A 14,124-nucleotide genomic window follows, 5' to 3' on the forward strand; every position below is an offset into this window, starting at 1 on the left:
ATTTCTATGACATTCGTTAGGAAGCTGAAATTTCATATTTGGCAGAAGTGGATCGTTCATCCGCCTTTGTAGCATGAATTTCAGGCCAACAAAGCCGGTTAACAACTTTCGACAGCGTAGTGCAGCATGATCCCATTACAACGTCAGCTCCACAACCAAACCAAAGTGTAAATTTTTGTGATAGTTCAGAATATAATCCATTATTTTCGTTGAGTTTTGAAAGCTCACGGCAGCTTTGCTTGTTTTCATACTCGGAAAGATGAAAATTAATCTCACCATTCAGAATAACTTTTATTTAAAAAAGTCATGATGTTGTTCAAGCATCTTTAAACTTCAATTAGCGAATATAAAGCAAATGCGTCTGAAAACTTTCTAATTGGTATTCATCAAATGTCATCACCATGAGAGTTGCAATCGTATCTCGCAACACGCTATGTAAATAGAGAGTGCTCCCAAAAATCTATACACACTATACACGCTTTATTCTTTCTAATTTAAATGTCATGCTTAATATTTATCAGCAGTAGTGAGGATGACAAAGATTATTATTTCCAGCAAGGTGGAGCATCTTCCACTCCATCCCACTATCATAGTGATGTGAGGGCTTATATCAATGAAAATCCGGCGAACAGATGGATTGGACGAAGACTAAAGACATTCATCATATTTACGTGTTGTCTATCTGAAATGATGAAATCGAACCTTTCTTCGCTGTAACATTGCTTGTATTTAATAATTCATTGGACAAAACGAAATTAAAACAAAACATTTTACGGCTAAATAATTGCAATAATAACAATAACAATAATTTTCGGCTGAGGCAGAATCTTTTACACCCATCACATTTATATTACAATGGAATATGCAAGCATTTGTTGTTCCGATTAACGAGTAATGAGTAAAAAACGCACCCCTCTTTTAATTTTTGAAAGCCGAATTGTTTTCGTTTTACATTGCGGGCGTGGTCTTTAACCGATTTGGTTTATTTTGGCAACCTACGTGTACCAACGACTTGTTTTTGCCGAATTCGAAGACAATATCGTTACTTTTGCGACGAGGACGATGTTTATCACAAACACTAAACATGCAGACAGATGGACAGAAGGGCGGATGAACATGGTGCTGATCAAGAATATCTCTTTATCTGTTTACGGGATACCTGAGTCTTCCTTCTGAGTGTTGCAGACGTTTTGAAAAAATGGATACAGATCTATCTCTCGGAGATGCATAAAAAAAAAGCCCAGAAATTAATTTTCATAGGTATATATCAGAGTAAATACTTCTGAATAATCCTTTTTTATCTTACAGTAAGTTTTCAAATTCCGGCTTTACTTTTCCAATTCACGCGGGTATCAGAAAAATTACTTTTAGTCCCATGCGACTTGAAGGATTGCTTTTTTTTAATTTGCAAATGTGACCAATTGACAAAAATATATTAAATATTTAGAAAGCTTTCATACCTTCTTCTTAATTCGCTAGGTGAAATCCGCTCGGCGATAGCACCATGCAAGCCTGAACGTACTGCCAGTATGCGTGAGCGCGAAGCTCAATTGGAATTGGCTCGTAAACGACGTATTGGCGGGGGGTGCACCGTCGAAGGTGGAATGCCAGAAACTATTGACAACTGTGATACTGTCTCGATTTGCTCGTCAAATGAAGAAAATGTATCTACACTAACACCAGTAGAACAGCAGCAACAAGAACAACAACTACATCCGACATCTGCAAATATGAATGATTCCAATAAACCAAATCATTCTGGCAAAAATACCTTCAGTCCGCTAATGACTATGAAGCGAATCGAAGGCAAGCCCCCCAGTGGAAGTGGTCGAATAAGTACATTCTAACGGAAAAAAAATGAAGCAAAAATTAATATATCCAATAAATTGGAAATATTCGATAATCTTGTCAACGGTACTAACGTTGTCGCCCCCAATATTTGCAATAGTTTGGAAAATTGCCCCAACAGCATAAAGGATTCCGTACGTAAAATAACAAGTACTATCGACAGTTATCTAAAAGATAAACGAAATTACGAGAATTTGTATGAATGTGTAGAAGATCTGCCTAGCCCACCAGAACCTCCAGCTCGTTCAAGTGACTTGCAAACAAACCAACGTCTCCTACAAACAACTAAGCGTAATAATTTATATGCGGATACTGTATCCGTCGCAAGTTATACTCGAAGCGAATATGGGCCAGCTCGGAACTATGGTTTAAATAATAGTTTAGGTATGAAAAGAATCGACAATTAAAGGTGCCTTCAAATTTCAATTAAATACCTTTTTGTTTTTTTTGTATACCCAGCAAATATCGCTCGTATGACGTCCTCATCGTATTGTGGCAGTGAAATTGGCGATTTAGATATATATTCGCCCTATAGTTATTATGGAAGTGAGACGGGCGGTGATATTGTTACGGATATTAATGACAGTGTTTGGGGAACGCCGGCGGTGAGGAACAGAATATGGTAGCCTTACAAAACAAAGGAATTAATTAAAAGCTAATATTTTTTTAGGCTTCTACGAATCGGGCGAAGACCGTGAACCGTTTGCGTATGCGCAAAGGCCGCAGTGTAGTACATGAAACTATAGAGGATAATTATTCGGCAGTCGTAGGAGCTAATCATGAAGCATTGGCACAGGTGTTAGAACAAGTAAGGAAACGAGTATCTTTGAATACACGACTTATGTTTCAATTTTTATCATTTTTCAAACACATCTAATTCTGTTTAAAATGCAGCTACAACAAGCACGCATAACATCGCCTGCCTTGAGACCCTTAGCCAATGCCATTAATTTGCGTTTTGAGGATTTTACAATTTTGGAAGGGGTTCAAGCATTTGTAGTAGGTAAAAAAGCATTCCACGCAGCTATTCGGGCGTCAGTATCCGTCACGTTAGCGCTTTCTGCTGACTGTAATCAATTAGCTGGCGCCGGTGGTGAGCTTAACCAATTATCGGGCAGTATATCCGGCGCTCTCAATCCCATTACGGAATTTTGTGACCTGGTCCCCAGTTACCATTTGCCTTTAATGCCGTCAACTGAGTTCACTTTATTGCAAGCCACAATATCTGTCCTACCACGTTTGCAGTTGGATACTCTGCTATCCATCGGAGCAATCCTAAAGGGCAAATCTCAAATTTTAGACAAAAGCAACTACAATTTCCGTGGTTCAATACCCAACTTAACCATATCAAAGGAAAGTAATAACACTAATGTCATAAGAAATGGAGTATCCGTGCAAAACCTGACTACGTTAAATGAAGAAGCCATGGATAAAATGAACACAAAAGAAGAAAATGAAACTAACATTCCAAACATTTTGAACGGGACGCCAGCTTTTGATGATGTTATGACAAGAGAAGTCGCCTTCATAATGCTACAATTAATAAACGGCATGAAGAACTTGCAGATTAAGGCCATCGAAGAAATGCCTTTAAGCCTTTCAAATGTGGTGCTTTCGAAAGAAGTGGATAATAAAGATTCCCAAGCCAGACTTTGCGTGCTACAAGGGTAGGCCTTTATTAGCAAATAAATTAGAAAATATTGGTTCAAATATGTTTAAAGCAACGATTTCCTTGCATCTTTAACAGCAACAATCACCAAGAAGAAGATGAACCTATGGGTACCTTATGCAAATGCGCACATATTGCTTTAACCGAAATGTTGCCGCCTACAAAAGTGTCCAACGTTATAGGCGAAATTTTGTTGCAAGAACGCGCCGAGTCATTGTCAAAATCAAAATCAGTCTTAGAATTTATATTGTGGGGTCCATCTGATGTAGCTTTAACCGGTTCTACGAAAGAACGTGAATCGGCCTTACAACGCTGGCTAGACTTAGAACGTGCGACTGTATTGCATGGCTTAGTACGCACTCGTGTCGAACTTACCGTCTACGATGAATGTCATTTAATGTTTTTAGTACGCTCAACAGCCAAGATTATGAATGATGCCGCCAAAATCGTGAACAATGATTAAGAACAACGTAACTTGAAGATTTGACATCCACAAGAAGATCAACTTACAAAATATAAATAAATACGTACTATAGCTATTTGAAAACAAAAAAGTTAATGAAACTGCTTTATAATATTATAACGTGTCACAGCTTGCTTTCAATATTGTGCCAAATTTATATCGCTTTTCATCTTTTATAAGAAATGTAAAAATTTGTTCTGTATTCTTCACATGATTAGTTATTATTTTAATTTTTATTGCTATTTTAAAAAATAATATTATTTTGAATAAATATATTATCATATGTGTGATTATAATTGCATAATATTTCTGATGTACTTGTAGAACAATAGAACAATAATTGCTAAAAAAATGTCGGTCAAAAATGTAAAAATAGGTGGAGATTGATTGTAACAAATTGTCTGTTTATGTGTAAAAGTCCTTGGAGTTAAAATAAATTGCCTTTATGATACAATTGGTATGCAGATGGAACGAAGCCTCTCAATGTTATTATCGCTTTCGTAGAAGATTTTCCATAGCAATACGTATCCTGTTTATAATGTTTGAATGTATTGTCATACCATTGGTTTTGAGTCTATAATTAAAACTTAAGTCGACGATTATGTCATTCCAGTTGTTCATGTAGCATATTATGCGTCTGTAAGGCTTCTGTGAACCTAAATTGATATACTACTTATATATTCGTGTATCTGGTAGCTGATTATATCGGCATTTTTTTTTTCTGTTATTTCATTTGCTCTAAAGATTGTTTAAAAATGCTTCAACTAGAACTGAAATTGAAAAGAATAACAATTCGTACACAGTCCCACGCACAAACACATGCATGCATGTGTGCGAGCATATATATATATATATATATAGATGAATGTGTGCATTTATGTACGTATATATGTGTGTATGGCTCACTTCCATATAAAAATAAATGAGAATAGGAGTTACTCCACTAAAAACAAAAAACCGTAAAATAAAATTGTTTACACATGAATGCTTTCCAATACATTTTATACATATACACATTTATTTATATATGTAACGAAAATGATGACGTCAGTATAATGTTTTTGAACATGTGAATTGCAGAGGAAATTCCTATTTAGTGTAAATACTTGCATGCATATATATGTGTCTTATGTAGTTTAGAAAAATATTCTGCAAACATATATATATATATTAAGTATTACAAGTGCGCTCAGAGAGTTGCTTTACTATAGTTTATTGTTACTCTCTGTATGCTACAGAAAAGTGCTTTGCGAACTTTACATACATATAAATTGTGAAGGAACTAGCGTTATAAATGATGTCAGTGAGAGAAGTTGTAAGAGATGTACTTAACTTACTCTTATGACACGTTTTCAACTCTTATTTGACGTTTACTCTTACATATGGTGATTGTCATCAATGAAATTACTAACAGAGTTGTCAAGTGCCTCGAAAATGAAATTGGCGTTTTTCCTAACTTCTTTTCATTTTTGGAAACATTGTTTGTACATATGCGACAAAATGTCTGAAATTTTGCATAAACGTATGCAGGGGTAGGAAAATTGTAGCGTAAATGTTTTGTCATTTAGCCCAATGATGCGCTCCTTTGAGGTGCTCCATGCTTGGTTATTTGAAGCTCGATCTAAAGCAAACAGATTTTCACTATAAAAATAAACTATTATTGTTAAGGCTGATGTAAACACGATCATATAGCAAACACCACTGAAAACTGTTCGGGTTGGATTACTGTTTCGACGATCCATGTCGACATTTGAATAACCCAAGTTGGTGTTGGATGTTCAATGGCGGACCGTGGCACACTCCGGAGTTTTTGCTAGCTTCCAAAGGGAAATAGTTTTAAAAATGCATTCCTTAACTTAGCTGGTTGGCTTTTGACAATTTTTATAATTAGCTATAAGGTTGACGGATACGTTTGATTTGTTTTGCCTTTTGATATAAGAAAGTGCCCGTCAAAGGGATCGTAAACGGTACATATTCTTTATCAGCGCAAGATTTGCTTGATCGACTCAGCTAAGCTTGCTTTACCATCTCTGTATCCGTTCTTTCGTTTATTTATTTGTCAATTTATTTGGCTCCTCTTACACACAACAACACGTCGGATTGTTAACACACACTCGCCATTTAAAAAACTAGAAATTTTTTTTGGACACTTGTTTGGATATAAAAAATGTAATTCACAATAAAATTAGTTGCACTCGTCTTTTGTTTTTGTAAGTCATCAAAATAACGGTAACTCTGTAAATAATTTTTCTGTTTCTAGAGAGTAATGTATTTATATTAGAGAGAATTTATTGTACTGTTTCCTCTCAAGTTTATTTAAGTAAAGAAAAAAAGAAAAGTAATGGCATCAAAACAATAACTTTGTGTAAGGCTTTATGCTTGGCTTGTGTTTTCGGTGTGTTCGCGGAGGCTTTTTGTTATGAATTTATACATTCTTTAAACGGAACTTCTTTCTTTTTTTTTTTATTCTATTTTGTTTTTGTATCTTTATGAAAATTTTAGGGACTTTATTCGCAGTGATTGGTTTGTTTAATTTTATTTATTTTTGTTTTGCTTTGTTACATTGAGTAAAAGGTCAAATAATTGACCTTTTCTTAGAAAGGGAATGTCAATCCAATGGTATTTTATTTTAAAGTACATGTCAATTTCACATTTTTTTTTATATTCTTTTTTTGCAATTCGTTATCATGCTGTGCCTTAATGATAGACGTAAGGCATTCTAGTCATTTTCTGAAGTGAAATTTTAGACAACGATTACCCAACGATAAGCTTTTACTATTTTATTTAAAAATAGTTTTGGCCAATGAAAGCACAGTTTCTGCAGTTGTTCTAGTGATTTCGAATTTTCAGGACAACGGAAATAAATTGAAGCAAACTACATTTTGGTTTAATTTCGTCTTATTTTTCGACTTTAGAAAACTTAAAATAAGACAAGCTTAATTCAATCCGAATCGATCGCTATAATACACATTTGCACCACATGAGGTGTACGGCACAACAAGAAGTTTTTGAAAAGAATAAGAAATATTTATTACAATCTTTAAATATTTATATCACATAGATATTACCGGAATTCCGGTCTTGGCTAAGTAGCAAGGTGTCTTATTATACTCTACACCACTTGTGGTACACTGTGTATTAAATTAGTGCGGGCCTATCTAACACGCAGAAGGGTTTAAGATACACCCACCTTTTACTATGCCGATGAATTCAGAATTATAATCAGTCCGTCTGATGTCCGGCCACGTAAATTTGTGTTCAAGCTACATATCGCAATTCTTGAGATATTTTGATGAAATTTCGTACGTTGCCGTGTTTTGATCTAATGATTAACGCTATTGAAAATGGTTCGAATCGGTCCACTTTTTCGACCGTTTCTCATATAACGCCCTTTTCAAAAGTTGTTATATAGAAAAAAGTTATAATTTCGAAAATTTCTCGGCAAAACTGGTAGCATTTCGGCTTTCTAAATTCCTATGATATCTTTGTATCGGTTGGGGAAGTTTCTGAACCCCCCTTATATAAAGAAAATTGAAGCTCGTACGTTAAAAAGCACTTTGCAATTTAACATAAAAAAATAATTCACATTTCAAAAAAGAATTATATATCGATAAGAGTCGCAGTCGTTGAGATCGAATGGCAGACGGCGAACGTAGAACGCGAAAAGGTTTCTTTTATTTAAATGTTTTTATGGCAATAAATTCTGAAGTTTTTAAATTTTTGAAAAGTATAAAGTTTCGTTTCGAATTCAACTGCCACTCATTCTTTCCGTACATTCTACTCTCCATTCTCCATTCTCGTTTCGAATTCAACTGGCACGCATTAGTTGATAGCTATGCTGAACAAAAATTAAAATGTATTAAATGTATCCGAGTTATGCCCATCTTCATGGATGCAAAATGGGCACGAACTCTCTAATTATTTAAAAAAATGCTCTAAAGTTGTCTATTTAAGCCATAATTAAATAAAACAATTTTCGTTCTTGTGTTCTTGCAGTTGAACGCATTATTCAATTCATTATTCCTGCCTGCAGACACTTTTGGGAGAAGCACTCGAAGCAATGCACATTATACACTACGAGGGATAAGATTTGTGTTAACAAAATAGGCTCAGATCAACTAAAATATTTTCTTCAATAAAAAAACAACCAAAAATAATAATAAGTTAGAGAAGCAGCTTTGAGACTACTTTCAAAGTCTGCAGTTTCCTGCTCTTGCTGTACGATATTTTACCAAAACTTAAATTCAGTTTTAAATATTACACTTAATGTTTATCTTAAATAATAAGTAACTAAAATAAATGTCACCATAAAGATTAAACCAAAGTCTTCTAATTGAAAAAGTTTTTTAATAAGAAACATTTCATTCTGTCATTAAAGTGAAGGTAGAAAATATATGTTAAAAGAAGAGTGAAGGTAAAGAAAAGATAGATTGCAGGAACTACGTTTTGTTACACTGAATTTCAATCACCTCACAATTAGTTACACTACGGCTTTTGGACTAAAACTACACAATTTTCTTTACATCTGCATATATACTGATTTCTTTTAAAAAATCGATAAGTAGATTGCAGCAGCCATCTCCAGATGGACTTAAATTTTCCTTTAGTTTAAGAGTGGTATCGTCTAAGAATGGCTTGGTCTAAGAATGGTAAGATGTAATGTCTAAGGTTCTTTGTATTAGTTGTAAATTATTTGAATTATCTAACATAAAACAGATTTTTTAAACCAGAACCACTGATACCAATCCAAAGAATAATTATTCCTTTCAATGGTGTTGTAAATGCTAAGTCAGCACCCGGGACTTCAAAACTCATTTGCGGCAGACTTTGCTTAGTGCTGCAATGACAGCTCAGTCGTTGAAAGCCTCCGCCGTCTTACGCGAATACGGGACGACCCCCGACGACGAAATGATTGGGCGTGTTAAAATAACGAAAAAATAAAAAAAAAAAAATGTAGACAAGCAGTATTCCAGTCTACGCCCACCCACTTTTCCTACATTAAACTTTGTTGTGGACGGAATTGTCTTGCCATCTTTTTTTTTGTATGTAAACAGGTTAAAAATTTCAGGTAAATCACATTGAGTTAATTTGTATTTAAAACTTAGCGTGCCCATAATACTTGGGCGTACTTTTGTTTCATTTTTTTTTTTTTTTTTAATGGCGGTTATTCACTCTGGGATATCCCCCTATGCGTCCATAAACTCGCTGGTGTTCCAGAACAAAGAGGCGTGCAAAGGAGCAATAGGGTGTGACCGGAAGTTTGTACGCTACACCTTTGTCGACCGCAGTAGACATGGCCAAATCCCCTTAATAACTATTGCCGTAATTAGGTTTACATCTTGCATTAGTGTACTTTTCAGGAGCGTATTAGTTTTAACTAAAAAGCTTTTAATGCTATTATAATTTCGTGATTTTCTTTCTCGATGTGCTTGTGTTTCTTGCTTAACCAAATATTATTTTTGGTCTCCAATAAATTTCCTTAGCAATTACAAGTGATACAAGATATATAACGTTCTCGCTTCGTAGTCGTGGTTACCAACATTTCAATAAATCAATAGATAAGATGGCCATCCCTTCAATAAAAAAGAAATGTTTAAATGGGCAAGGTGGGCTATTAAATACCCTTCATTTCATATAATCTTTTTTATTTATTTCGATGTAATGAAAATTACACTTTTCTTGCCCTCTAAAGGGATCCGACTTTGGCAATGTCAATTTTCTGATCAAGAAACTTGTTATTCTTCACTTATTTTTGTCATGAGATGAAGAAAATTTTGCATTGCTGCAGTGTAAACGCTGAAGTCCGAAAAGTCGGTATATGTAGCTAAAGCTTGTTTCAGTAAATTTGTTTATTAAATCACTAGTTTTGGCTTAAATTTTGTCACAAAATATTAAAGATTAGACTTCAAGGTTTGTCTTTGTTAGAAGGTTTATGCGGTACGAAGATCAAAAAATCGCCCCATCTAGTAAAAATTTTGCAAGGGAAATTTGTAGATTGAACACGAAAATGGAGGTTAATGGAGGTCGTTCAGGTGAGCGGGCATCATTTACATAAACGCCTTAAATCATTTTGGCTCTTGCGTATATCTACAGGAATTTAATATGCGCTTAACACAAGTGCTGTAGGGTATAAAAAAGCAAAGACACAAACAGAAAGGTATCAAAATATTAACTTCAAGCTTTTATTGTCATTTGATTGAATATCAAGTGTACGAGAGTGAGAGAGAGAAATTCAAGCACTTTGCTAAATGAAAATCCTCCCACAAGTGAATGTAAAGAACAAATGACAAATTACTGCAAACTGAAACATATCGTAACTAATCTAAAGCCTGACACCTGAACAAATTGTAGACAGATTTGAAGTAAGAAAAGAACATGAATAATATTTTTTTTAACAAGAAAAAAAAAAAAAAAAATGAAAATCAATGAAACAAAGTCAATAGTGTTTCTGTACAAAAAAATAGAAGAAAAACACTAATAATAATAGAAAAGATAAACCAAGCACCGGGTGAGGCTATGTGAAAAGTTGAAGAGACCCGCTAAATATTGGTTTGCTTAATTTGATTACCGGTAGCAACGGCCATAAAAAGTTTTCTTCATGTGTTTATTTAACACAAAAAAAAATTGAAAAAAAAAAAAAATTTGTTCGCAAATTTCCCCTTAAAAGTATAGGAGAGCGATTCCTTGTTTGCCATTTATATTGATATTAAGAATAAATAAAATGCTTTTTAATTGTATTTATTTTCGGAAATAAACTTTTCGGAAAAGACTGATAAGAAAAGACACATATATATCAGCTGTGTAAGTAAATGATGAAGCGAGTAAAATAAAAGGTGAATTTTTCCTTAAAATTGGTTAAATGGTTGAAGATTTTTATTTTGTTGATTTATTTTATATTTCATACGAAGAATACTCAGGCATTGGCACGCAATGCAATAGCTATAACTTATCTCTTAATTCGCATCTTCTGTTCTTCTTTTAAAACTCTGCACCCTACTCTACAACTACCCTTCGGTTTGTGCAGATAAGTGTAACTTCTAGAAAAACTTAACATAGATCAATTCAGAAACATTCTCTGCTTGTCGTTTTACATTGTCCATCCGTCTGTCACGTGGTCTCATCTGCGACTTGCTGACGGAAATTTTTGAAATTTGTAACGTATTTTATTACATTAACGCGTTCTGACTCAAGGATGAAGCCAACTACGAGTGTATTGAATCGAATCAAATTTGCGACCGCTCGCTAACCCTTTACATTGAAAACCTTTTCATGTGGGAAAATATTCCAATTACATCCACCCAGCTATTAGTCTGTCCATCTGTCCGATGTCTGATTTAATAACGTAGATAAGTCCATATTGCCAGCATATTTTCCTCAGCGAGTAAATGGGGAGATACTATGTTTTTGCTTGTCTTTTCATTCGTTTGTTTAAAGTAAGTGAAAAGCTTCACTTAACACCGTCTTTTTTTTCGTTTTTTGTTTGTCAGTGTTACGGCTTTACCGACCGAGCACTTACTATAACTGCGAGCAAAGTAAACTATGCTGCGTTTTAATAAAGAGTTTTATGGAAAATGGTCGAAAAAATAGTCCAAGTGGCAATATTTTCAATAGCTCCAGTGCTTCGATCAGAAGGGTTGGGTGCCCGAATTTCAATCAAATATATCAAAACTAGGTGGCTTTTGGTTGAACATTAGAAAACAAAACTTATAGACGGACAAACAAGCTTAGATCAATCAGTAAACAGATTCTGAATCCATCGGTATAATAAAGTATGTGAGTATATTTCAATTCCTTCTGGATGTTGCATATATCCGCAGAAATGTAAAAGCAACTGAACCAATTTGGAAAGTCATTGCAACAGGATTTACTTTACCGTTATCAAGCCACCACAAACGTTATTTTCAATTTTGTATTAGTGACTGTTATCATCGGGCAGTGAATCGATGATACTCTAAAATGCATGAATCATGCTCAAGATCGCCTATAAACTTTCCCGTTTGTACCACCAAATCGAGATACGATTATACACTTCCTACGCCGATTTTGATACTGAAGATAAAAATGAATTGAATCTTTTTTCACGAAAAAAAAAGGAATTTCCTAAGAAACACATGTGCTTGAGATAAATTAGTATTTTTTCACTCGGTACGCAGATGATGTGCAAGTTTAGAGATTTTGGTAAATGACCTTATACCTTATTGTCGTAAAGGATGCTCAGCGTAGAATGTCAAAGCTATCGAATTATGTTAAATAAAAATGTAAGGTGCACATAAATGATTATAACTTATAGCGCTAACACAAATTATTGATCGAAAAATGCTTGCAATGCTTTTCCAATTACCTTTAGAACAAGTTGCCTGAAGGAATCTTTCCATGATGTTAACTTTAGATCGAATATACATAAATGCAGCTTCCACTTATCTTCTTCTGTACTTAAAATTTTCCTTATAAATTTCTTCACTGAATGGTTGGCCATCTTAAAAGGAACTATTGGCAAGATGGCCTAAGGCTGTGGCATTATTTTCAAAGTCCATAATTTTTTTTTTTTTGCCAAATGAACCTCTAGGCAATCAGAGGAAGGCAAAAAATTTCTTCACAGCAGCTCAACTTATCTTAATCTCCAAGCCCCTTTCTTCCCGTTCGCGATTTCATCTCAAAAAATCTATCACATCGAGCGAAACTCATTAGTGTACTTCATATACTTTATATAATAAAGCCTATCGAGTGCCTTTCCTGACATACATTATTAAACAAAAGACAGGGAATGAGATACATGTGCAATTTTTGACATATGCTTTACCTTCGTAATGTATGTAAATGGCGAAAGTTTCTCATAATATATTTCACAGATTTGTCTATGAACTCTCTTGTGAATAAATATAAATATAAAACTAAAAAATTGACTATTATTCACGAAGACTTCCCAGCTTAATCATTCACTTTTCAGTTGATGACTGGTCAACTTAACTTTTTACATTTGCAACTCACGTTGATTGGACCATTCGATAAGAAGCTAATCCTCGACATACTATTTATTAAAATTGACTATCATTTCCGTACATACATAGTTTCTTAAATTTCGAAAAGCTTTCATATAAAAAAGGAAATTATGATACGGCCAGGCCGACCATAACGCACCCTAAAACACTTGGTCGAATACCATACTTCATCTATTTTCGCGTTTAAAGTTTAGACCTACATAGTCCAAATTTGCTGCGGATTTTCATTGTCAAAAATCTATTATGAACTAATTCTCATTATAAAATATTAAAAAGTATGACCCATCCGATCCAAATATTGCAGACCAACTTTGAATGCCGAAATGCTCTTCCTTAGCCATTTTTGAGGAGAAATTTTGGTAATTGGAATTTTTTCTTACATGAAAATTTTTTCAAAACAAGGAGTTTGACAGTGGTTGCAAAAGCAGGGGCTTGTTCTTGGGTCAAAATTTTTTCAGCATAAAAATTTTGGTGAAAATGTATCGAAAATTGCTATATGCACGTTAAAGGCAAAAATGCATGGAAAGATGGACAGACAAACTTAAATGACGAACAGCAAATAGTTGTGAATCGATTAATTAAATAAAAAACGGATCGATCTTAAGACCTTATAGATGCTACATACTTCCACACAAACCTAATATACTCTGTGCCTTACAAAAGTGATGAAGGGTATAAAAAGGAAACAATATGAGGTTTAAGTTAAATGTAATTTTGAATTGGCATACATCAGTATGCATATTTTTATATATGTATATATAGAGGCATATGCCTCAATCGACATAAAGTGAGGGCTGATTTCGAAAGTGTGTTTTCGAAATGTCTCTGTACCGTTAATAAAAGCTGTAACGTTAGACATGCTATTAGGTAACAGAAATTTGATGGGAAAACTAATTTTATTTACCGCACCACACAGTTATTCAGAGTCGTCCTCATATAATTGCACCAAGGTTGTTAACATTATGTTTGATTGATTACTCGTATTGTTTAAGTTGCGTATACGCGCCGTGTACTTACATCGCAATCTATATATATTTACTGTATACGGGAAGTGAGAAATTTGCATTCGTAATTATTCATACACACATATGCACATTTATGTTTTTCATTACATTACATTGTATTTCATTTTGCCGCTTCCTTAC

General features: G+C 34.2%; 1 protein-coding gene across 1 annotated transcript; it reads left to right on the forward strand.

Annotated features, from left to right (window-relative positions):
* Positions 1-498: 498 nt before the first annotated feature.
* On the forward strand, positions 499-3,995 carry LOC119641308. Its single transcript, XM_038039896.1, is given in 6 exon segments — positions 499-597; positions 1,452-2,232; positions 2,308-2,453; positions 2,519-2,656; positions 2,743-3,515; positions 3,596-3,995. Coding segments are annotated over 6 exon segments (2,322 nt in total). The 3' UTR covers positions 3,981-3,995.
* Positions 3,996-14,124: the final 10,129 nt, after the last annotated feature.

Source organism: Glossina fuscipes, unplaced genomic scaffold (assembly GCF_014805625.2).
Source record: "Glossina fuscipes isolate IAEA_lab_2018 unplaced genomic scaffold, Yale_Gfus_2 147, whole genome shotgun sequence".
NCBI lineage: Eukaryota > Metazoa > Arthropoda > Insecta > Diptera > Glossinidae > Glossina > Glossina fuscipes.